Genomic DNA, 25,295 nt, shown 5'->3' on the forward strand with positions numbered 1-25,295 from the left:
AGTATGATGGTGAAAAGGGTGAGTCCTAAAAATTGGGTAGTGGGGGAAATCATGATGGGGATGAGGGATTTGTAGGTGCGTGGGCAGTTAAGCATTGGGGATGGTGGGAAAGCTGACTGTGGAGGCCTAGTAGCAGGTGGTGGTAGAGGGTAGGGAGCACCTCGTAGATTGGGAGGTGTCCGTTTGAGGGTAGAGTAGGAGTGATGGCCTTGCCCCGACGGGCTTTCGTGTCGAGTGCAAAATTCCAGGCAGGTTCTTCTTTCACTGGAGGGTCATCAGTAAAGTGAGAGGGGACAAAATTATGATGAGGCTGCGTCAGGTGAAAGTGATTCCCTGTTAGCGGGGGGCCGGTGGCTAGCTCTTCCGGAGGAAGTGGTGAAGACCAGAACTGTGAAGGACTTCAAAGGGGCGTGGGATAAACACTGTGGATCCATAAAGTCAAGAGGCCGCCAATGAAGAGTGGGTGACTCGCCAGAATGATGGCTACTGCCTGGACACAATACCCTTATTCAATAAACATACACATGCTTACTGTGACTCCAACATCACTCTAAGCTTCAACAGCAAGAGGAAATGTGGAAAAAAGGATTTGCACTCACAAAGAGGGGAGTAGCTGGCTTGTTACGGCGGTTACTATCCCAAACCAAATAAGCCTGATACTTCACTTTCAATGCATATACAGCATAGCTCTCTGCTTCAACGGCAGGGGAGAAGAATAACTGATACTTCACACATCCAGCAGAGCTCTCTGCTTCAGCGGCAGGGGAGAAGAAAAGAGGGTTCGCACTCACAAAGAGGGGAGTAGCTGGCTTGTTACGGCGGTTACTACCCCAAACCAAATGTGCCTGATACTTCACTTTCGATGCATATCCAGCATGTCTCTCTGCTTCAGCAGCATGGGAGAAAGACTGATACATCACGCATTTCCAGCATAGCTCTCTGCTTCAACAGCAGGGGAAAAGAAAAACTGATGCTTCACGCATTTCCAGCATAGCTTCAACGGCAGCGGAGAAGAAAAAAGGATTCGCAAGCCAGCTACTCCCCACAAAGTGGGGAGTAGCTGGCTTGTTACGGCGGTTACTACCCCAAACCAAATGTGCCTGATACTTCACTTTCAATGCATATCCAGCATGGCTCTCTGCTTCAGCAGCATGGGAGAAAGACTGATACTTCACGCATATCCAGCATAACTCTCTGCTTCAACGGCAGGAGAGAAGAAAAACTGATACTTCACGCATATCCAGCATAGCTCCCTGCTTCAACAGCAAGGGAGAAGAAAAAACAACCAATAAGGGCTGTATAACATAGTCTGGGTACAACAAATAATCATGGGTGTAGCTTGCTTATTGCGGCGGTTACTACCCCTACTGCCCCTAACTAATCAAGCTAGATATTTCACTTGGATGCAGCTCCATCACTGCTCTCTACATTAATGGTGGGGGTGGAAGGGAAATAGAACCAAGAGCTAAGAGAAACAGATAAGTATGAGAGAGAAAATGTGTGAAGCTTGTTGGGCAGACTGGATGGGCCGTTTGGTCTTCTTCTGCCGTCATTTCTATGTTTCTTTTTGATTTTGTTTAGTGATGTCGCCGAGGTTGAATTTTAGGAGTATTGGCTGCCCGGCGGGGGTGCACGAAGGGGCGCACAAAGGGGCAGGCCCCTTTGTCGCGCTCCTTTGGCGTGCGACGCTTGGCGCACGGCGCCGGGGCATAACCGGAGTGGCCCTAACGTATCCAGCAAACCTTTTCCGTCGGAAAAAAATCAGCAGAACCAGAGGTCACGAGCTGAGGCTCCAGGGAGGAAGACTAAGAACCAATGTCAGGAAGTATTTCTTCACGGAAAGGGTGGTGGATGCCTGGAATGCCCTACCGGAGGCAGTGGTGAAGTCTAAAACTGTGAAGGACTTCAAAGGGGCGTGGGATAAACACTGTGAATCCATTAAGTCTAGAGGGCGTGAATAAAGAGGAGGCAGCAAAACACTGCACGGAGCGGCAGTAGCCACAGAGGCGTTCACGGAGCGGGATGCCAGTGGCCAGTAATTGGTGTTCCACCTTCACGGAGCGGAAGGATGGAGGGCTGCTATCTCCAAAAAAAAAAAAAAACCAGACAAAAAAATAAAAACAGGGGTAGGTAAGAGTATGGGGTAAGGGTGTGGCCTGCTTGTTGCAGCGGTTGCTACCCCTAATTGAGCTGGACGATCACTTGGATGCAGATACGGCGCTGCTCTCTAAATTGGTGGTGGGGTGGAGGGGAATTAGGGCTGGAGGGTACTGGAAGCCAATAGTAACAGGTGGGAGAGAAAAAAAGGGGAAAAAAAATGGATAAAGTGCGTGGCTTGCTGGGCAGACTGGATGGGCCGTTTGGTCTTCTTCTGCCGTCATTTCTATGTTTCTATGTTTCTATAACTGAGAGGAGTTCAGTTAGCTGGCCAAGTTAACCGACTAAGTTCAATATTCAAAGTTAGCCAGATGATTTAGCTGGCTAAGTCTAGTCGGGCCAAAGAATTGTCCTAAAGTTAGTCGGCTAACTTTAAGATAGCTGGCACTCTTGAATATACCTCCAAAGTTAGCCGGCTAACTTTGCTATCCAGACTGTCTGAATGTGGACCTCTGGGTTATTAATTAAAGCAGGTAGTTAGGGTGAATTTATTTGTCTCTGTCCTATAGCAATACAAATACAAAACAACACGAATATAATAAATGCAGGTGCTCAGAAGAAAGCTGAAGAAATATTTTTTCTTAGTTAAAGCTCAGACATTTAGGTGGTCAATTTTGTGGGAGACTTGCAGTCACACAAGTACATTGCAAATATGCCTGCTGGAAGTAAGCACAAGGTTTTCTGACCTCACTATGCCACATTTTGGCCATGGGTGAAAGTACCCACATTGTGATCAATACCAGTACTTTCACCCGCACTGAGGTGGAGGCCAGTTATAATTTTTTATGTCCGTCTCCACCTTTCACTTTTTCCTACTGGGGGAAAAGGAAGCAAGTTAAAAAAAAGTTCAAGGTCAGTTAACTGGCATGACTGGCAGAAAATCATCACTGGATGGGGGAGGGCATTTGTAATGGGTCTTTTTCTAATAGTAAACCTACTAGTTTTCTACTGTTTACCTGCAGAAAAAGTTGAGGGCAATTTTCAAAACAGGGAGGATAACTTTAGAACATGCATATGCACACTCATATATATGTGTATATGGGCGGACACACTCATGCCCATGTATTTTACATCATGTGCATGCACGATGTAAAGTACATTTAAATGTATGCTAAAACATTTCTGTGTGTTAAAAAGTTACACGAGAATGGATTTTCAAGATAGCCAGATAACTTCTAACCTATTTGGCTAAGTGGCGGCAAAGCCAAAGCTAAGTGGCGGCAAAGCCACTTAGCTTGATAGATCTCAAAAGTGCTACTTAGCTGGCTATATAGCGCTTTTCAACACTTATCCAGCTAAGTAAGGGGGTCATTTTCTAACCGTATCCTATAGAGATATCAAGCGGGGGGCGGCAAGGGGAGGAGTCGGGGTGGCGAAGAGGCAGACTTGGTGCTGTCTTCGCTAGCGGCGATAAGGTAAGCCACGTTATCGCCACCAGTAGCGTGCCCAATAGCACCACCTTTCACGGTGGCGCTATTGGATGCGAAAGCCGGCAGCGATAACACCACGGTGGTGCGATGGCTGCTGGCTTTCGCAGGCCCGCCCCCCTGTTACCACTGGATTCACCATTCTGTGCGAAAATGGAGAATGCTGGCCTAAGATAGCTGGATAGATAGTGTTTGGTCTTAACAAGACTCATGCGTTCTCCCTTTGAACCCATGAATTCCTGTGATCTTAAATTTCTCACATGGAAAACTATCTTCCTCATAGCAATTACCTCTGCTAGGAGGGTTAGTGAGTTACAAGCACTTGTCACGTACTCACCTTACACAAAATTCCTTCATGACAGAGTGGTTGTCCGAACACATCCAAAATTCCTCCCCAAGGTAGTTACGGAATTCCACTTGAACCAATCCATAGTTTTACCAACATTTTTTCCAAGGCCTCATTCTCATCAAGGAGAAAGAGCCTTACACACCTTGGACTGTAAACGTGTGTTAGCCTTTTACTTAGACCACACTGCAGTCCACAGGAAATCCACTCAACTGTTTGTTTCTTATGATCCAAACAAACCTGGTAAAACAGTGGGTAAACATACTCTATCTAACTGGTTAGCAGATTGCATACAGTTTTGCTATGAAAAAGCAGGCCTTCCTCTCCAAGGGCGAGTAAAGGCACATTCAGTACGAGCAATGTCAACCTCAGTAGTACACTATCGTTCAGTGCCAATCCTTGACATATGTAAAGCAGCAACATGGAGTTCTCTTCACACCTTTGCAGCTCATTACTGTTTGGATAAAGAAGGACGACAAGATTCAGTCTATGGACAATCTGTCTTAAAGAACTTGTTTCCAGTTTAATCCCAACTCCTTCTACATCCAACCTGCTGTGATCTTCGGCTGCCTCATTTTCATCAACAATACTTCACTGTTGCTTCAATACAAAATGACTCAGCCTCTAGCTTGCTAATCACCCATATGTGAGGACTAGCATCCTGCTTGTCCTGGGATAAAGCAAAATTGCTTACCTTGTAATAGGTGTTATCCCAGGACAGCAGGATGTAGTCCTCACGAAACCCACCTGCCACCCTGCGGAGTTGGGTCTAATACCTTTATTATTTTATTTTTGCTAAAGCATATTGTTACATACAAGACTAGAGAGAGACCCCTGTGGCTGAGAATATCATAGCATGCTGGGCATGCTCAGTGGCCTCACAGGGCCAGTCAAAAGTTTCTAGAAACTTTGACAGAAAGTTTTCCCGCGCTAGGGCTCCGTCAGTGACGCCACCCATATGTGAGGACTACATCCTGCTGTCCTGGGATAACACCTATTACAAGGTAAGCAATTTTGCTTTATCTAAGGTTGACAATTTAAAAGACTATATACTAATGTACAAAAATCATCTGTGGGTGACAAATGTTTAACATGTCTCAATAATTTCAACTTGTAAAAAACTACCCTGCTTTAAAAGACAATTGTTCATCAAAATTAAAACCTAAATTGTTAATGGAATCCTTTAAAATCACGGGAGTTCCATTTAGGTCCAGAGACAGCGTATTTGGATGTGGTGTCCTAGAGCAGCGCTTCTCAACCGGTGTGTCGCGACACACCAGTGTGTCGCCAAGCACCGGCTGGTGTGTCGCGTGCTCCCGGTCTCTCCCTCTGCTCTTCCTTCCCTGCTGCCGTTGCCGCCGGGCTATCAGCACGTTCAAGCCCAGCAGGAACGGCAGCGGCACTGGAAGAAGCTCTGGCACCCGTGGCTGGCCTTTTTTTCTTCCCGCGCCCCCCCCCCCCTCCGTGACCCGGAACAGGAAGTGATACGCGGTGCGCGGGAAGGAGAAAGAGCCGGCCCGTGCCAAGTGGAAAAGTAGCAGCGGCCCCCGAGCAATTGAAGCAGCCGGAAAGGAGACAGCAGCATGAGCCTCCCGCGGCCGATGGGATTCTTCTTTATTGGCCTGCGGGGGCTGGGGAGGAGGCTGCTGCAGCTACCATTTGTGCTGGGGTGGGGGGAGTGGAAGTGAGTGAGTGAGAAAGAGAGAGAGAGAGAGAGAGAAGCAGCCAGCCTGTGTGTAAGTGAGAGAATGTATTTGATTGAGAGCATGTGTGTGATTGAGAGAAACTGGTCAGAGAGCTGGGGTGTGTGTGTGTATATGTGAGAGACAATGAAAGTGACTGCTCAAGGAGATGACTGATGTGTATGTGAGAGTGTGAGACATTAGTCAGGGAGGTGACTGATGTGTGTGTGTGTGTGTGTGTGTGTGTGAGAGAGAGAGAAAAAGCATGGAAGTGAGAAATATGGGTATGTGAGAAGCATGGGCGTAAGAAGCCTGGTGTTGTGGGTGTGTGTGAAAGAAAGCATGGGAGTGGGAAGCCTGTGTATGTGTGTGCATGCATGAGAGAGAAATTGGTTGGTAAGGTGACAGTGTGTGTGAGAGAAAGAGACTGGTGTGTGTGAATGTGAGAGAAAGAATGTGATTTCGTGGAATGAGAATCCTGTGAACCTGAAGAGCGAGCATGGAAATGAGAGAGAGACTGTGTGTGTGTGTGTGTGTGTGTGTGTGTGTGTGTAACAGACAGAAAGTGATTATGGGAATGAGAAGCCTGTGCATGTGAAGAGAGTGAGCATGGGAGTGAGAAACCTGGGTGTGTGTGAGACACAGCATGGGAGGGAGAAACCTGTATATGTAAGACAGAACATGGAAGTGGGAAGCCTGTGTGTGTATGCATGAGAGAGATCAGGTGACTGGTGTGATTTGTGTGTATATGTGTACGTGTGTGAGAGAGAGAAAGTGATTATGGGAATGAGATACCTGTGCATGTGAAGAGTGAGCATGGGAGTGAGAAACCTGGGTGTGTGTGAGACACAGCATGGGAGTGAGAAGCCTGTATATCTGAAAGAGAACATGGGAGTGGGAAGTGTGTGTGTGTGTGTGTGTGTATGCATGAGAGAGATCAGGTGACTAGTATGTGTTTTTGTGTGTGTGTGAGAGAGAGAAAGAAAGTGATTATGGGAATGAGAAGCCTGTGCATCTGAAGAGAACAAGCATGGGAGTGAGAGACTGGTGAGTGTGTGTGAGACAGAGAAAGTGATTTTGGGAATGAGAAGCCTGTGCATGTGGAGAGAACAAGCATGGGAGTGAGAGACTGGTGAGTGTGTGTGAGACAGAGAAAGTGATTATGAGAGTGAAAAGCCCGTATATGTAAGTAGAACATGGGAGTGAGAAGCCTGTGTGTGTATATGGCATGAGAGAAACTGTTCAGGAAGGTGACTGGTGAGTGTATCAAAGACTGTTTGGGAGATGATTGGTGTGTGAGAGACAGAAACTGGTCATGGGGGCATGCATGACTGGTATGGTGTGTGTATGAGAGACATGGGCCCTAAGGAAGAGGACCATGAATATAGAGCTTAGCCTCTACTGCTTCTGCTGTGTGCTACGGCCTGCATGGAAGAGGAGTAGGAGAGCTGCTGGAGGGGGTAAGTAAAGGTGGCTTTTTAAGTTTATTTTTCTTGATTGACTGCCATTTTGATTATTTAATATTATGTGATGTATCTGCTTTTTTTTGAAATATTTTATTGGTGTTTGGAGAATTTGTAATAGTTTTTATGAGTTTTTAATTGTTGGATGTTATTCTGTTCATAGCTGTTTTGAAACATTTATTCTGCTTATTAGTATAGTTTTACAATTATTTCTGTGTGGGGATCTATAGCTGCTTGCTAATTCCTAATAAGAGGTGTATTGGTTTTTAGGGCCTGATTTAATATTTGTAGTGTTGCCTTTTCATAGATAGGGTTGCTCCTGTTTGAGTGTATTCCATAATACAGGTGTAACTGTGTGCGGATTAGTTTATGTGCATTACTACAGATCCTGGGAGTATGTTAGGTCGGTTCTATGTCTGTTACCGAGATATTTTATTAGCATGTAAGCGTTTGTATCAGTCTTATTTGTTGTGTTTTTTCAAGAGGACATGCATTGGTGGTAAACTGCTGTCTTTTCATAAGTAGGGCTATTGAGCCTGGAAGTAGAAGGAGTTTGAGTTGCTGTTACTGAGATGACCCCAGAACCAGAATATCTTTTTTGTAGGGTGAGTTGTATGGGGAATGTCGTAATTCTGCTTTACATCCATTATTGTGGGTCAGGGGGGTTCCCGTGGATGCAAACTGTACTTTTACATCTAGCCCCGTGACGATCATGGGTCAGGGTGTCATGCATGTGAGAACCATCTGTCAGGTGTGTCCCGACAGAAAAAAGGTTGAGAACCACTGTCCTAGAGTACAATATCGCCTCTGTTGTTTCCACATGCAATTAAAAATATTATTAAAACATATTTTAACGTTCTCTATCCATTTATATCTGGAATGATGGGAAACAATAATTGGATATCATCAGCAAAAATCTTAAAAGATATAAGAATTGGGAAGAGAGGATTTTTATTCTCACATAAGCCAGATAATGACCAGGTGTAATATATACAAGTGAGAGACGTACGCATATCACTTTGGCAGGTTGTAAAATAGCAGCTTTGTTAGCCCTGCCCAGGACTGCTCCTTTTTTAGATGTGTATATTTGCTCATGAATATATGCTATTTTAGATGTATAAGTCCTAATTTTACACGCACAACCTTTTGAAAATTCACCTTTTGGTGGGTAGTTACATAGTCTGCAGGTATTTCCCCCCCAGACCTTCCCTTTGAAACTTGTCCTGGGAAAAAGTCTGCCAAGATCTGCGCCTGCTATTTCTGCAGATACTTTTTCTCTGAAAATACAAAACTAGCACAGCAACCTAATTCCGCCTTTGAGCCTGTCTCCTTTTCTCACAGGAAAAAGTACACACTGAAGAACTGATTCACCCCTTGCACTCCCACATGACCTGTGCGTTCACAGTCACAATCTTGTGAACCTTCACAGCCTCCATTCCCACCCTCTGCAGCTTGCTGCCACTTGAGCTCAGGCTTGCCCCAGACCTCCTTATGTTTAAACCTGGTTATTCACAGCAGCCTGACCCCTGAATTCCTGAGCAAATCCCCAGAGGAACCATAAAAACTGCTCAGGCCTTTTCCACACTACCTTGCTGTAAAATCTTAGCCCACTGGAAATCACGTCTGTGATGCTATACTTGTGTTTTATAATTCTGTATTGTCTTTAATTAATATTGCTTCCTGTTCCCTCATTCTTAATCCCACCAGATCTCGTTATTTTGTCTGCTGTTTATTTATACTGTAGCTCACTGCTGGGTTGATGTCTTACTGTTATAATTATGATGTAACAGGATTTTAACTCTTATGGTGGAAAAACATGACAAAAAATAAATGATGATGATGATGATGTTGATTCCCCATGCATTCTGGATTGGCAGTTTTCAGACTGCCCTTTTACCAAGGTAAGTAACTTTAGAAAACTGCCCTCTTAAATCAGCTCCCCTTATTGCTCCCAGAATACTGCTGCTGACCTCTGCACGCTCCACTCTCAGTGCTGCAGACTTCCCTTTTTCCTTCTCCTCAGTTGTCAAAAGAAAAGAAGGCCATTCAGGATGGCGGAAGCAGGAAAATGCTAAAGAAAAAGTCACAGCACAATGGGAATCAAGGTGCTCCCGAAAACACAAAAGCAGGAAATTATTTAAAAGTGGAAATATGTTGGTATCATTTTCAAATAATGTTTCAATCTGCATTTACTTTATAGAAAGCGTTTAATCTAATAATAGAGTAGATGACAGCAGATAAGCACCAGTTGACTCATCCAGTCTGCCCAGTTGAAATCCTTCCTCTCTGGACTCTTCCACTTTGAATAGATGACATATAAATTCCTACAGTTCAATTTACATCAGCTCCTCCCCTATGTCTTCAAACCAGCCTCTTAACCCTGTTCCTACAATTGCCTTCTATGTCTGTCCTAAGCATGTTTCAGTTCCATTATAGTACTGACCTCCACCAGCTCCGCAGGTAAACCATTCCTAGCACTCTTGTCTTTTTGTTTGGCTTTTACAAGACCCATAAATAATTCAGCACCCAGCCCTTATGCCATGTCTTACCATCTAACTTTTATATACACTTCCTGAATGTAATTTGCTTTGAAGTGTCTGAAAGGTGGAATTTAAATCAAATAAATGAATAAAAATAAATACCTCTGTAATAATGTAAAAGACACCAAAACTAGTGAGCCTGTTCTTCAAAATACCTGTCCACCCTGTGCTCACTGATGTTGGAATTACAATATAACAACGGCGGTCCATGCATATTACACCAGGCTTCTTGGACATATGGTGCTGCCGTACTGTCATTCTCTGCCCATTGCCTTGTATCCTCCCCAATTTGGCCCTCTAAATCTTCATATACATAGTAGCATACATAGTAATGATGTCATAGAAAAGTCTAAATGGTCCAGCCAGTCTGCCCAGCAAGATTCTTATGGTAGAAACTGCCGCTCCCTGCAGGTTACCCTCATGTTTCTGTTAAGGGCAGTAACTGCCGCTCCGTGCAGGTTACCCCCATGTGTCTGTTAAGGGCAGTAACTGCCGCTCCGTGCAGGTTACCCCCATATTTCTGTTAAGGGTAGTAACTGCCACTCCATGCAGGTTACCCCATGTTTCTGTTAAGGGTAGTAACTGCCACTCCATGCAGGTTACCCCCATGTTTCTGTTAAGGGTAGTAACTGCCACTCCATGCAGGTTACCCCATGGTTCTGTTAAGGGTAGTAACTGCCACTCCATGCAGGTTACCCCCATGTTTCTGTTAAGGGCAATAACTGCCGCTCCATGCAGGTTACCCCCATGCTTCTGTTAAGGGTAGTAACTGCCACTCCATGCAGGTTACCCCCATGTTTCTGTTAAGGGCAATAACTGCCGCTCCATGCAGGTTACCCCCATGTTTCTGTTAAGGGTAGTAACTGCTTCTCCGTGCAGGTTACCACAGTGTTTATGTTAAGGATAGTAACTGCCACTCCGCGCAGTTTACCCTATGCATTCTGTTAAGGATAATAACTGCCGCTTCGTGCAGGTTACCCCCATATGTTCTTTTAAGGGTACTAACTGCCGCTTCATGCAGGTTACCCCCATATGTTCTTTTAAGGGTACTAACTGCCACTCCATGCATGTTACCCCATGCTTTTGTTAAGGGAAGTAGCTACCACTCTGTGCAGGTTACCCCATGTTTCCGTTAAGGGTAGTAACTGCCGTTCTGTGCAGGTTAACCCCATGTATATGTTAAGGGTGGTAACTGCCACTCCATGCAGGTTACCTCCATGTTTCTGTTAAGGGTTGTAACTGCTGCTCCGTGCAATTTACCCCAGGTTTCTGTTAAGGATAGTAGCTACTGCTCCATTCATGTTACCACCATGTCTCTGTACAGGGTGGTAACTGCCGCTCTGTGCAGGTTACCCCCAGTCTTCTGTTAAGGGTAATAACTGCTGCTCAGTGCAGGTTATCCCCATGTCTTCTGCAAAAGGTAGTAACTGCTGCTCTGTGCGGGTTACCCACATTTCTGTTAAGGGTAGTAACTGCTGCTCCATGCAGGTTACTCCCATGTTTCTGTTAGGGGTAGTAACTGCTGCTCTATGCAGGTTACTCCCATGCATTCTATTAAGGGTAGTAACTACCACTCCGTGCAGGTTAACCCTATGAGTTCTGTTAAGGGTAGTAACTGCTGCTCCATGCAAGTTACCTCCATGTCTTCTATTAAGGATAGTAACTGCTGCACTGTGTGGGTTACCCACCTTTCTGTTAAGGGTAGAAATTGATGCTCCATGCAGCTTACCCCAGTGTTTCTGTTATGGGTAGTAAGTGCCGCTCCAGGTAAGTTAATCCCATACATTCTGTTTAGGGTAGTAACTGCCGCTCCATGTAGGTTACCCTCATGTTTCTCTTAAGGGTAGTAACTACCACTCCATGCAGGTTACCCTATGCATTCTGATAAGGGGAGTAATTGCTGCTCTGTGCAGGTTACCCCCATGCGTTCTTGTAAGGGTAGCAACTGCCGCTCCATGCATGTTACCCCAATGTTTCTGTTAATGGAGTGCCATTTCCCGTTGATAGCAGGCTGAATTAGCCATGCTTTCTGGGAGCGTCGATACGACCGGAGTAGGCGGAGTTTCTCTCTAGTAGTGACAGTTTTTAACTCTGTGCGTCTGTGCGGTTGTCTTCCCGCGCGAATCCATTTTTTCTCCTCAGTCTCTTTTTCTGCGAGCCGATAGCATGCGGGGTTTTTTCTCTCTCACTCCTCGTCTCATTTTTCACGAATTTTTTGCGTCTTTTTCCCCTTTTTCTGGCAGTAATGGCTCCTAAGCCATCCGGTTTTAAATACTGCCAGTGTGGCAAAATATGTCCATAACAGATGGACATAATTATTGCTACATATGACTGGGTCCGGAGCATGACCAAGCCTCATGTAGAGACTGTGGTTGGATGTCTCCCCGGTCCCGAAGGTACCGCACTCGAGAGTAGCACGCCTCAGATCGCCTCCGACGCATTCTTCGCCGGGACCAGCAAAGACACCAAAGAAGGCATTGAAGAGAGCTGCATCGCTGGAGCCGGGGGACCACCGTACAGCGACCAGGTTTGAAGTTCCAAAAGCGCCGAAGAAAAGGGTGAAGGCTATGCCTCATAAATCCCCAAATGAGCCTCTCGGGATACAGGGCCTTGTTCCTGCTCCTACTCATGCGCCGAAAACGAAGGAGCCAAAGCATCACCATGGCGCTTCGAGGCACCACGGCGCATCGAGGCATCTTGGCGCTTTGGCGCATTGGCGCCAGATGACGCATCGGTGCACCACAGTGCATCGGCGCACCGCAAAGCACGTGTAAAACACGGCGCTTCGTTATCAATCGGATTACCGGCGCAGCCTATACCACCAGCGACATGAGGACTCCTTCCTCGAAGCAAATGCTCCCAGGAGTACAACAGCCAAAAAAGAAGACCCAGAAGACCAAACATATACTTCGGGATCCCTTCCTTTTTATTGCCTCGAGTCAACAAGATGAAGAATCGGAAGTTGACGTTGAAATATCTTCAGAATCAAAATCCTCTGTAGCTCCTTCACTCAGTGATGCTTCACTCTCGGATTGGTCGTCATCATCTTATAATAGGCCTGGGTCCCCCCAGGGAGAGCCACAGGAGCCTAAAAAGACAGTATCTCTGGACCATCTGTCTCTGCTTCCTTTACAACCGCAGCTGCATCTCGCATCCAAGGCTATGCTTCAGATTTCTCAGGCTCTCAATACCTTCTTCCAGGATTTACAAGCCTTGCACCCATGACCCGCAACTCCATCTCTACCAACAGATGCACTGGGTCCATCAAAACCTATTCGACCACCAACATCATCTCCACACCGAGAGCATCCGGATAGCCCTGCCTCTCAGTGGTCGACCTCTTCTCCCAAGTTTGTCCACAGGAATGCCTTTTGACCCTCCAGAGGGTCTTCCGGAACCCTATTCCTCACCGGAGGACTTAACTTATGCAAAATTTGTTGAAAAGGTGGGTGCCCTTCTGAACATAGAAACTGGTAAAATCCCGGATCCAAGATCAGAAGTTCTGGGGATTCTAAACATTTTTGAAATGCCACTAGAGCCTACTGCATTACCTCCTCATACAATTTTAAATTCAGTACTGTACAAGATCTGGGAAAAACCTTTCTCTTCGGGTCCAACATCCAGAAAAACAGATTTAAAGTATAGGATGCGGAACTCTGCTCTTTATGACTCTACTCAATTACCTCATAATTCCATAGTGGTTGAGTCTGCCCTCTCCAAGGCAAAGCGATCAAAACTCCATGCTAATTTGCCACCTGGTAAAGATTATAAATCTTTAGATGATTTTGGACGAAAGATGTATTGTACTTCAATGTTAACCACCAAAACTGAACATCACCAATTTTACATTATTCAATACCTCTTTGAAACACTTAAAAAATTACGTCCACTGTGCCTAGCCTCGGACAACTCCTTACCACAACCCTTCACTGACATGAAGGAAGGACTTCGCCATTTACTCAGGACAGTTTATGAATCTTTCGAGTGTACCTCACGAGGTGCTGCCACAGCCATCGCAGCACGCAGAAAAGCTTGGTTAAGGGCTAGCTCAATACGAGAGAACGTTCACAAAAAATTGGCTGATATCCCTTGCATGGGAGACAACCTTTTTGGCAATAAATTTGCCGAAACTGTTGCACAATTAAAAGAGCAAAATTCGGCAGTGCTTTCACTAACAACATCTACAGATTCCCACGCTTCCTACAAAAGATTCTACCCTAATTTTAGGAGGCGTACATACCCAAGAACGTCATTCAGACCTTTCCATCCTTATCGTCATTAACACTATAATCAACCACGATTCCAGCCTCAAACTCACCAGTCTCGTGGACACTCTAGACAACAAAGTCCACAAAAACAAGCCACTGCAGCTCCTCAGAAGCAACCACTGGCTTTTTGAGCTGTCCTGAGCCACCCCCACCCCTATTCATAGGAGGTCGCCTACATTTCTGTACCAACTGGATGGAAATAACTACCGATCGCTGGGTGTTAGATATCATCAGAGAAGGTTATCGTCTAAATTTCATAACTCCTCTAGAAATTCTCCATGTTCCCCCTTTCAGGGGCACATCATCCCACACCTGTTTTCTTCAAGAAGAAATAAGAAACCTACATCTCCAACACTCCATTCAAAGACTTCCTCTATCAAAATGAAATCAGGGATTCTATTCCCTTTACTTTCTCATTCCAAAAAAATCAGGAGGCCTTCGTCCAATCTTGGATTTAAGGAACCTCAACAAATACATCCAGAGAGAAAAGTTCAAGATGACCTCTCTCAAAAACATACTACCCCTTCTGCAACCCAACAACTGGCTATGTTCCATAGACCTGAAGGATGCTTACTCCCATATACCCATGCACCCTTCTTCGTGGCAATACCTTTGTTTCCAATTCCTGAATGTACACTACCAATACAAGGTCCTGCCCTTTGGTCTTTCTTCAGCCCCAAAAGTTTTCACAAAATTTTAGCGGTGGTGGTGGCTCACCTCAGGAAATTATCGATCCAAATTTTTCCCTACCTGGACGATTGGCTGTTAGTGGCGTCGGATCCAGCCACTCTACGTGCACACACTGTACAAGCAATAATTTGTCTACAGACATTAGGTTTCCTAATAAATTACGACAAGTCCAATCTACAGCCAACCCAAGCACTTCAATTCATCGGAGCTCTCATCGACACAAGAAAAGAGAGAGCTTACCTTCCAAAAGACAGAATTCAAAATCTCTCCGCCCTAGCTCACAGACTTCTCAATCAATCCCATGTTCCAGCACATCGAGTCCTCCAATTGCTTGGTCACATGGTGGTGGCAATCCATGTAGTCCCATTCACAAGGCTCCATATGTGTCGTCTTCAATGGGGTTTAAAGACTTAATGGTCACAGCTCCTGCAACCCCTCTCTACCAAAGTTCAAATCACCAAACAAATGTGCATGGATATGCACTGGTGGATATCCCCTGCAAACCTAACTTCGGGAGCTCCCTTTCGATTGCCTCCACATTGACTAATACTAACGATGGATGCATCCAGAAAAGGTTGGGGAGCCCACCAGTTAGACCTAAAAACTCAAGGATGCTGGTCAGGTCAAGAGACTACGTACCAGATCAACCTCCTGGAGCTTTGCGCAATCTGGAAGGCACTCCAGACCTTCTCCCCTCAAGTCTGTCGCAAAAGCCTCATGATCTACACCGACAACCAAGTTGCAATGTTTTACATAAACAAGGAAGGAGGGTCCGGTTCATGTACACTGTGTCAAGAAGCCCCTTGCATACTTTTTTGGGTGAATGCCATTGGAGTAACACTTCACGCCACTTATCTGCTGGGGCTGGACAATGTCATAGCGCATCGACTCAGCAGAATTTTTCATCCACACGAATGGACATTAAATCGCAAAGTAGCTCAGGACATTTTTCAGCAATGGGGCTACCCAACCATCGATCTATTCGCAACTCAAAGCAATCGACAAACATGGATCTTTTGCTCCATTTACCCAAGCAAACTTCGTTATGCCCCAGACACCTTTTTCATTCCATGGATGGCTGGCTTGCTGTTCACCTATCCACCCATTCCGCTCATCTACAAAACGATTCAGAAATGCATTAAGGACACAGTGGACTTGATCTTAATAGCTCCAGCTTGACCAAGACAACCATGTATGCGTATCTCATGTGACTCTCCATACGCCCACCCATTCCCCTGGAGTACCATCCACACCTGTTAAGTCAGGAAGGGGAATCTCTCCTCCACCCAATGCACCAATCCCTGCATCTGACAGCATGGAGGTTGAACGGCAAGTATAAAGCCACTTCGGCCTCTCTTCAAATTTGGAAAACATACTGCTCACAATTAGGAAACCTTCGACTAGACGTAACTATGTGGGAAAATGGCATTGTTAATCACAATGGTGCCAACCAAGGCACCTAGATCCTTTCCCATCTACTTCGACCCAGGTACTGGAATATCTTCACAAGCTCTACCTCTCTGGTCTAGCGTACTCATCAGTTCGCATACATATTAGCGCCATTGCAGCGTTTCACCACTATCACCAAGGTCTTCCAATTTCTAATCACCCACTAATCTCTAGATTCATGCGGGGCATACTTCACTTAAGGCACCAATTACGAAGCCTCCTGTACCACGGGATCTGAACATTGTACTCAAACAACTCATGGCTTCTCCTTTTGAACCTTTGGACTCAAGCCATGTAAAATACCTAACCTGGAAAACGTTTTTTCTGGTAGCTATTACATCAGTACGAAGGGTAAGTGAGCTACAAGCCTTAGTTCACTATTCTCCTTACTTGGAATTTTATCATGACAAAGTCACCCTCTGTACTCCTTCCTAAGGTGGTTACAGCATTCCATCTCAATCAAACGATTACACTACCAATTTTCTGAGCATGATAAACTCCTACATTCATTGGACTGTAAGAGAGCTTTAGCCTGTTACAAGCAGAGAACATTTTCCCCGTCAGGACCTTCTCAATTATTTCTTTCCTTCAATCCAAACAATCCGGGACAACCTGTTACCAAAAGAACCATTGCAAACTGGTTAAGCCAATGCATAGATGCATAGAATTCTGTTACAACAAAGCTCTATCACACTTCCTAGCAAGCCTAAGGCCCACCAAATACGGGCCACCGCTATTTCAATTGCCCATCTCAGGAAAGTTCCGCTACAAGACATCTGCAAAGCGGCAACTTGGTCTTCTCTGCATACCTTCACATCACACTACTGCATTGACAAGCAAGCTTCTTCCGATGCTACATTGGGCGCAGCAGTCTTGTCCAATTTGCCTGACACTTAGGACTGTCTACTCTACTCATGGGTTGTCGTCCTGAACTTAAAGAGCACACCTGGGCAGACTCAAACCGGGAGCTTGGGACTCCCAGAAAGCATGGCTAATTCAGCCTGATATCAACGGGAAAAAGCAAGTTTGCTTACCGTAAACGGTGTTTCCGTAGATAGCAGGATGAATTAGCCAAGCAATCCCTCCCGCCTCCCTGGACAGTCCACTACTACTAGTACTTCCTACCTTTTTGTTTTTTGCTATGTATCTCCTTGGTTACAAAGAGACTGAGGAGAAAAATGGATTCGCGCGGGAAGACGACTGCGCAGACGCACAGAGTTAAAAACTCTGTCACTACTAGAGAGAAACTCCGCCTACTTCGGTCATGTCGACGCTCCCAGAAAGCATGGCTAATTCATCCTGCTGTCTACAGAAACACCGTTTATGGTAAGAAAATTTGCTTTTCGGTGCCAGTTACCCTTACATTTATGTTAAGGGTAGTAACTGCCACTCTGTACAGGTTATCCTTTGCATTCTGTTAAGGGAAGTAACTGCCGTTCTGTGCAGGTTACCTCCATGTTTCTGTTAAGGGTTGTAACTGCTGCTCTGGGCAGGTTATTCATATCTTTCCATTAAGAGAAGTAACTGCCGTTCTGTGCAGGTTACCTCCATGTTTCTGTTAAGGGTTGTAACTGCTGCTCCGTGCAATTTACTAGAGATGTGAATCAGAACCGGAATCGGTTCGGATTCCGGTTCGGATTCACATCGTGTTTTTTTTTTTTCGTCCGGCCCGATCGCGGTTTTGTTTATCAGCTGCGCCGATAAACAAAAAACCCACCCCGACCCTTTAAAACTAATCCCTTAGCTTCCCCCACCCTCCCAACCCCCCAAAAAACTTTTTACAGGTACCTGGTGGTCCAGTGGGGGTCCCAGGAGCGATCTCCCGCTCCCGGGCTGTCGGCTGCCACTAATCAAAATGGCGCCGATGGCACTTTGCCCTTACCATGTGACAGGGTATCCATGCCATTGGCCGGCCCCTGTCACATGGAGGGAGCACTGGATGGCCGGCGCCATCTTTAAAAATGGCGCGGGCCATCCAATGCTCCTATCATGTGACAGGGGCCGGCCAATGGCATGGATAGTTATTGTGAAGGGGAGTAACTGCTGCTCTGTGCAGGTTACCCCCGAGCCTTATGTTAAGGGTAGTAATATTTACAATCAAAACCAAGCAGCAGTCATGCCCATAACTTGCCATTGCTGTAAACCGTTATGATGGAATTTACCAAATGCGGTATATAAAAACTTGTAAATAAATAAATAAATAACAAAATTACTACTAGCACCATTTTTACAGGGTGACCTGCCTTTTTGATAATTCAGACAATGCTGCTTGAATGTGCTTTGCTTTTAGACTTGGCCATAGAAGCAGTCCTGTGCTTTTTCCTAATGTCTGCATGTCAGTACCCCAGACCGTAAAAGTCAGGAAGAAGCTGAAATTCTGTAACACTTAGCAGTGGGGGCTATTGGAGTTTCATGTTCTGATGCTGTTCAGTTCGTCTAAGCTCTGGGAGTTGTACTGCCAATTTCTTATCAATGACAGCTTGATAAAAGAATCGTTAAGAAAGAGAAGTAAGTTTATATAAGTGCATTTCTTGAGATACTATTTCTGTTAATCTTCAGCACATCCCTGCTCATATTCTTTAGGAAAAGATCAGACAATCCAAGTACCCACAGAAGGGAAATTCTGCTATCCACTACTCCCCACAAATATACATTTGACAGTATAGATCAGTTCATTCCCCCTTCCCCCCCCCCCCAAACTACAGCAGGAGAGTGATCACTCCCCAGACAGATCTTTCACGAAAAACATCTGATTACTCATCCCCCCCTCCCCCCCCCACCAAGGCCTTCAAATGACCAGCCTCCAGACATCTTTCAGGGCACAGATTTTAGAGGTCCATGGCCCTAGTTTTCTGGCACTCGCCCCCTGGCACTTGCCCAGACTCACCGTGCACTTTGCAGGGTGTTCGCCACTCCAGGGGCACTGCAGCTGCCTCTTTCCTCCTCCTGCAGGGCCCCAATCCAGAGTTCATCCTCTCTGCTGCCTACAGCCAAAGCCCAGACACAATACCCAGCCACGTGGCTCCTTCTGTCTGGGGTGTGATCAGAACCCTGCCCACCTGCTGCTGCCTGCAGGGAGAGAAGGGACATATCAGCGGAGAGTCCAGAGGAATTAGGACCACAGCTCTGATGCTCCCCCAGCACATTTCTCACACACTGGTCTTGCTTCTCATTTGCAACCCAGACACAGGCCCTTTTATATACCCCTTCTCGCTCCCCCATAGAGAAATTGTTCTAATGTTCTTTGCCTGAAACATGTTTCAATCCCAGAGAACCCAGTTACCATCCCAAAGCACCTTAGTAGCATTCAGTGCCGAATCCAGAACACTCACTGCCCACCCAACAGCACCTCAGTAACTAATCCTATCCCATAGCATCCACTGCCCATCCCAGAGCACCTCGGTAACTCTTCCTATCTCATAGAACATACTGCCCATCTCAGAGCACCTCGGTAACTCTTCCTATCTCATAGAACATACTACCCAGTCCAGAGCACCTCGGTAACTCTTCCTATCTCATAGAACATACTGCCCATCCCAGAGCACCTCGGTAACTCTTCCTACCTCATAGAACATACTGCCCATCCCAGAGCACCTCGGTAACTCTTCCTATCTCATAGAACATACTGGCACCTCGGTAACTCTTCCTATCTCATAGAACATACTGCCCATCTCAGAGCACCTCGGTAACTGTTCGTATCTCATAGAACATACTGCCCATCCCAGAGCACCTCGGTAACTCTTCCTATCTCATAAAACATACTGCCCATCCCAGAGCACCTCGGTAACTCTTCCTATCTCATAGAACATACTGCCCATCCCAGAGCACCTCGGTAACTCTTCCTATCTCATAGAACATACTGCCCAATCCAGAGCACCTCGGTAACTCTTCCTATCTCATAGAACATACTGCCCATCCCAGAGCAGCTTGGTAACTCTTCTTATCTCATAGAACATACTGCCCATCCCAGAGCACCTCTGTAACTCTTCCTATCTCATAGAACATACTGCCCAATCCAGAGCACCTCGGTAACTCTTCCTATCTCATAGAACATACTGGCACCTCGGTAACTCTTCTTATCTCATAGAACATACTGCCCATCCCAGAGCACCTCGGTAACTCTTCCTATCTCATAGAACATACTGCCCATCCCAGAGCACCTCGGTAACTCTTCCTATCTCATAGAACATACTGCCCAATCCAGAGCACCTCGGTAACTCTTCCTATCTCATAGAACATACTGCCCATCCCAGAGCACCTCGGTAACTCTTCCTATCTCATAGAACATACTGCCCATCCCAGAGCACCTCGGTAACTCTTCCTATCTCATAGAACATACTGCCCAATCCAGAGCACCTCGGTAACTCTTCCTATCTCATAGAACATACTGCCCAATCCAGAGCACCTCGGTAACTCTTCCTATCTCATAGAACATACTGCCCATCCCAGAGCACCTCGGTAACTCTTCCTATCTCATAGAACATACTGCCCATCCCAGAGCACCTCGGTAACTCGTATCTCATAGAACATACTGCCCAATCCAGAGCACCTCGGTAACTCTTCCTATCTCATAGAACATACTGCCCATCCCAGAGCACCTCGGTAACTCTTCCTATCTCATAGAACATACTGCCCATCCCAGAGCACCTCGGTAACTCTTCCTATCTCATAGAACATACTGCCCATCTCAGAGCACCTCGGTAACTCTTCCTATCTCATAGAACATACTGGCACCTCGGTAACTCTTCTTATCTCATAGAACATACTGCCCATCCCAGAGCACCTCGGTAACTCTTCCTATCTCATAGAACATACTGGCACCTCGGTAACTCTTCCTATCTCATAGAACATACTGCCCAGCCCAGAGCACCTCGGTAACTCTTCCTATCTCATAGAACATACTGCCTAATCCAGAGCACCTCGGTAACTCTTCCTATCTCATAGAACATACTGCCCATCTCAGAGCACCTCGGTAACTCTTCCTATCTCATAGAACATACTGCCCATCTCAGAGCACCTCGGTAACTCTTCCTATCTCATAGAACATACTGGCACCTCAGTAACTCTTCCTATGTCATAGAACATACTGCCTAATCCAGAGCACCTCGGTAACTCTTCCTATCTCATAGAACATACTGGCACCTCAGTAACTCTTCCTATCTCATAGAACATACTGCCCATCTCAGAGCACCTCGGTAACTCTTCCTATCTCATAGAACATACTGCCCATCTCAGAGCACCTCGGTAACTCTTCCTATCTCATAGGAGATACTGGCACCTCGGTAACTCTTCCTATCTCATAGAACATACTGCCCAGCCCAGAGCACCTCGGTAACTCTTCCTATCTCATAGAACATACTGCCCATCTCAGAGCACCTCGGTAACTCTTCCTATCTCATAGAACATACTGGCACCTCGGTAACTCTTCTTATCTCATAGAACATACTGCCCATCCCAGAGCACCTCGGTAACTCTTCCTATCTCATAGAACATACTGCCCATCTCAGAGCACCTCGGTAACTCTTCCTATCTCATAAAACATACTGCCCATCCCAGAGCACCTCGGTAACTCTTCCTATCTCATAAAACATACTGCCCATCCCAGAGCACCTCGGTAACTCTTCCTATCTCATAAAACATACTGCCCATCCCAGAGCACCTCGGTAACTCTTCCTATCTCATAGAACATACTGGCACCTCGGTAACTCTTCCTATCTCATAGAACATACTGCCCAGCCCAGAGCACCTCGGTAACTCTTCCTATCTCATAGAACATACTGGCACCTCGGTAACTCTTCCTATCTCATAGAACATACTGCCCAGCCCAGAGCACCTCGGTAACTCTTCCTATCTCATAGAACATACTGCCCAATCCAGAGCACCTCGGTAACTAATGCTATCTCATAGCACCCACTGCCCCTCCCACAGTACCCTAGAAACTATTCCTATCTCATAGTACATATTGCCTATCGCACAGCACCTCAGTAATAATTCTAATCTATAGTGCTCTCTGCCCATGCCACAGCACCACAATCCTATTCCTATCTCAGAGCACCCAGCCACAGTACCTCAGTATCTATTCCTATTTCATAGTACCCACTGCCCATCCCACAGTACCCCAGTAACTATTCCTATCTCACTGAGTGACATACTACCTATCGCACAGCACCTCAGCAAGTATTCTATAGTGCTTACTGCCCAATGCACAGCACCGCAGTCACTATTCCTGCGTCAGAGCACCCACTGCCCATCCCACAACATCTCAGTCACGATTCCTGTTTCCCACTGCCCATCCCAGAGCACCTCAGTATCTCTTCTTATCTCATAGCACTTATTGCCCTTCCCCCACTAGTTCATTAACACCCCCTTTCTTATAGCACCCACTGCCCATCACAGAGTACCTCCATAACTAATACTATCCCTGTTCCAGAGCACCCCGTGCACAACCTACTACATCTCAATAATTATTTGTCTCATAGCATCCAGTGGCCACCCTAATATAGGTATCCCACAATATACATGTAGGAATTAATAGAGTTCACCCAGGCGAAGTACTATATCGGCTTGGGTTACTCCAGCTCCCCTCTGCTTAGCTGGAAAGTGGATAGAAGCGGTGACCCCTAAATGCTTCACTTCAGCTTATTGCAGGCTGCAGCTTGTATCTGCCACTTAAGTGCAGAGCAGCCTGGGGACTCCCCCTAGCCCCTGAAGAGCCTGTGAGGGGTGGGGTATCTGCCACCTCCTCCTAGGCTGAAGCTGACTGGAAGGCCAGGCCCAGGACTGCCATGTCTGCTGCCCCGTGCATCACAGCGCTGGGGACTCCTCGTTTCATCTTTCTGGAGCCGCTGCGGTCGGCGTTGACCCTTGCACTAACCTGCAGCTCCGGCCAGGATCTGCCGCTTTCCTCTCCTACAGGCAGCAGCGAGCGGAGCCCCGGCCCTGGGCTATCCCAAAGCAGGACTCGCCGGCAGATTTCGGGGTCCCGGAGAGCGCGCGCGGATATCCAGAGGCGCAGCCGCTCAGCCCGGGCGGTGGGCGCCGGCCCCTGCTTCCCGGGGAGGCTCCGTGGCAGCTCTGCGGAGCCATCTGCCTCCTGCCCTGGACCTGCAGCCGGTGTCCGATTCCAGCAGCGCCGTCACCTGATCGCTGCGGGCAGGGGGAGGGAAGCGCAGGACACCAGGGGCGGTGCAGGGTGGGGAGAGCGGCAGGGTTCAAATCCTCTGCTGCGCCTTGGGAGCTTGGGCAAGTCGCTTCCTCCAGGGTCCCAAGGCGCAGCTCCGGATCTGAAGAAGGAGCCCTCTGGGGACAGAAGCATCTAAAGCACCAATGTAAGAGGAGAGGAGCAGTGCTGGGGTAGTAAGGAGGGCTCTAAAGGGCTGGAGGCTCTGGGGAGGAAAGACGGGGGACAGGGTCGGAGGCCGGAGGGAGGGAGGGAGGGAGGGAGTCGTACTGGGGGCTCATGAAAGGCACAGATAAAAGAAACGTGCGCTTGGCAATAAGGTGGGCTGCAGGGAGCAATGAGAGGAGATGGTGGGAAGGGCAGGTCTGCATGATTACAGAAGAGGGCGAAAGAAGACAGGAAGGAAGGATTATGGAAAGGAGGGGTAGATCGGGAGACTTTCAGAGCCTGGGCAGGAGCAGGGCTGATCTCTGCATTACATGAGGGAATGAGCAGGATTTCTCTCCCCATCCCTTACTTTTATTCTGCAGCTCAGCTGCTCCTGGAGGTTCCAACCTCGTATACCGAGCAGCTTGAAGGTGGGGCTATGCGCCTTGTCCCCGATAAAGGAATTGTATCCTGCCAGTGGCTTTCTGTGCATTAAGGACATACATCAGCGTCCCCAGTTAGAAGTAGCAGCACCCAGAGGGCTGTGAAAATAGCCAAGCAAAAGAAGGATTTTTAAAACATTTTCATCTTATTTGCATCATGGTCCACCAAATGAGGTTTTACACAATACAGAAGATCCTTCCTAAGCGCCTGCCAAGAAAGGAAGCAGCACTTCCCTGCACTGGGAAGGGAGCCTGCAGCTCCAAAGCGAATGGCCCAAATATCACTTCCCTTTTCTCGAGAAAATGCAAAGAACTTGGAACCTTTTCTCAGCTGAACGAGTAGAAGGAAACTGCACTTAGCTCAACTGATACAGCGCTGAGCCCCCAAAGAAAGGACGCAGGGGGCAGTGCAGGGCAATCTGAGTCAGTGGTCTTTCAGGTAAAGTGTGTGCAAGGGAGGTCACAGCTCCCAAGCGGGCTTCTCTTGTTCCACCCTGGGGCTTAGCACTACTGTAATCCTTCTCTACATATAAACCAGCATTAAACCGAGAGAATAACAGACTGCTTGGGGCCGATGCAATATCAAGCGCAAAAAACCTTGCATCGAAATTGGGCACACGTTTTTCAAGACGCGCACATCCCCCACTCCTGGGTGCCCAATGCAATAGGCAAATGAGCTGCTGCACTAAAAAGGACATGCTAGAGATATATTGTGCATCCCTAGCACATCCATGGCATTGGGTGCCCAGAAGATGTGACTGTGTGATGGTTAGGAAAACGGACGCTCAACTAATGAGCGTCCATTTTCCTAACCCATGCACAATCTTAACTGCTACCAAGATTTTTTTTTTCATGCTGCTTCCTGTTATTCCTCCTAATTAGTATCCAGACAATACTAAATAGGAGGAACAAGATTGATAAGACAGGCTAAGAGAGAATTTGAAAAGAAGTTGGCTGTAGAGGCAAAAACTCACAGTAAAAACTTTTTTAAATATATCTGAAGCAGAAAGCCTGTGAGGGAGTCAGTTGGACCGTTAGATGATCGAGGGGTTAAAGGGGCACTTAGAGAAGATAAGGACATCGCGGAAAGATTAAATGATTTTTTTGCTTCGGTGTTTACTGAAGAGGATGTTGGGGAGGTACCCGGAATGGAGAAGGTTTTCATGGGAAATGATTCAGATGGACTAAACCAAATCACGGTGAACCTAGAAGATGTGGTAGGCTTGATTGACAAACTGAAGAGCAGTAAATCACCTGGACCGGATGGTATACACCCCAGAGTTCTGAAGGAACTAAAAAATGAAATTTCAGACCTATTAGTAAAAATTTGTAACCTATCATTAAAATCATCCATTGTACCTGAAGACTGGAGGATAGCTAATGTAACCCAAATATTTAAAAAGGGCTCCAGGGGCGATCCGGGAAACTACAGACCGGTTAGCCTGACTTCAGTGCCAGGAAAAATAGTGGAAAGTGTTCTAAACATCAAAATCACAGAACATA

The 25,295-nt window shown here is 46.6% G+C and overlaps 2 protein-coding genes across 2 annotated transcripts in view; one reads left to right on the forward strand and one right to left on the reverse strand.

The window, feature by feature from the left end:
* ARTN (artemin) overlaps positions 1-23,214 on the reverse strand; it is a 154,269-nt gene extending 131,055 nt beyond the window's left edge. The window contains exon 1 of the mRNA XM_029618875.1: positions 22,897-23,214. The gene's annotated coding sequence lies outside the window, so the exon portion shown is untranslated. The remainder of the gene's footprint in view (positions 1-22,896) is intronic.
* On the forward strand, positions 11,960-24,503 carry LOC115099816. Its single transcript, XM_029617665.1, has 3 exons — positions 11,960-12,129; positions 22,833-23,350; positions 23,733-24,503. The coding sequence occupies exons 1-3, from the start codon at positions 11,960-11,962 to the stop codon at positions 23,843-23,845; spliced, it is 801 nt and encodes a 266-aa protein (XP_029473525.1). The 3' UTR covers positions 23,846-24,503.
* The last annotated feature ends 792 nt before the right edge of the window (positions 24,504-25,295 follow it).

The sequence above is a fragment of the Rhinatrema bivittatum genome, chromosome 10, assembly GCF_901001135.1.
Source record: "Rhinatrema bivittatum chromosome 10, aRhiBiv1.1, whole genome shotgun sequence".
NCBI lineage: Eukaryota > Metazoa > Chordata > Amphibia > Gymnophiona > Rhinatrematidae > Rhinatrema > Rhinatrema bivittatum.

Coding starts and splice junctions, on each gene's coding strand:
- LOC115099816 (XM_029617665.1), top strand. CDS start 11,960: ATGACCAAGCCTCATGTAGAGACTGTGGTTGGATGTCTCCCCGGTCCC. Junction 12,130..22,832: donor GCTGGAGCCGGGGGACCACC/GTACAGCGACCA, acceptor CGTGCATCACAG/CGCTGGGGACTCCTCGTTTC. Junction 23,351..23,732: donor GAAGCATCTAAAGCACCAAT/GTAAGAGGAGAG, acceptor TTTATTCTGCAG/CTCAGCTGCTCCTGGAGGTT.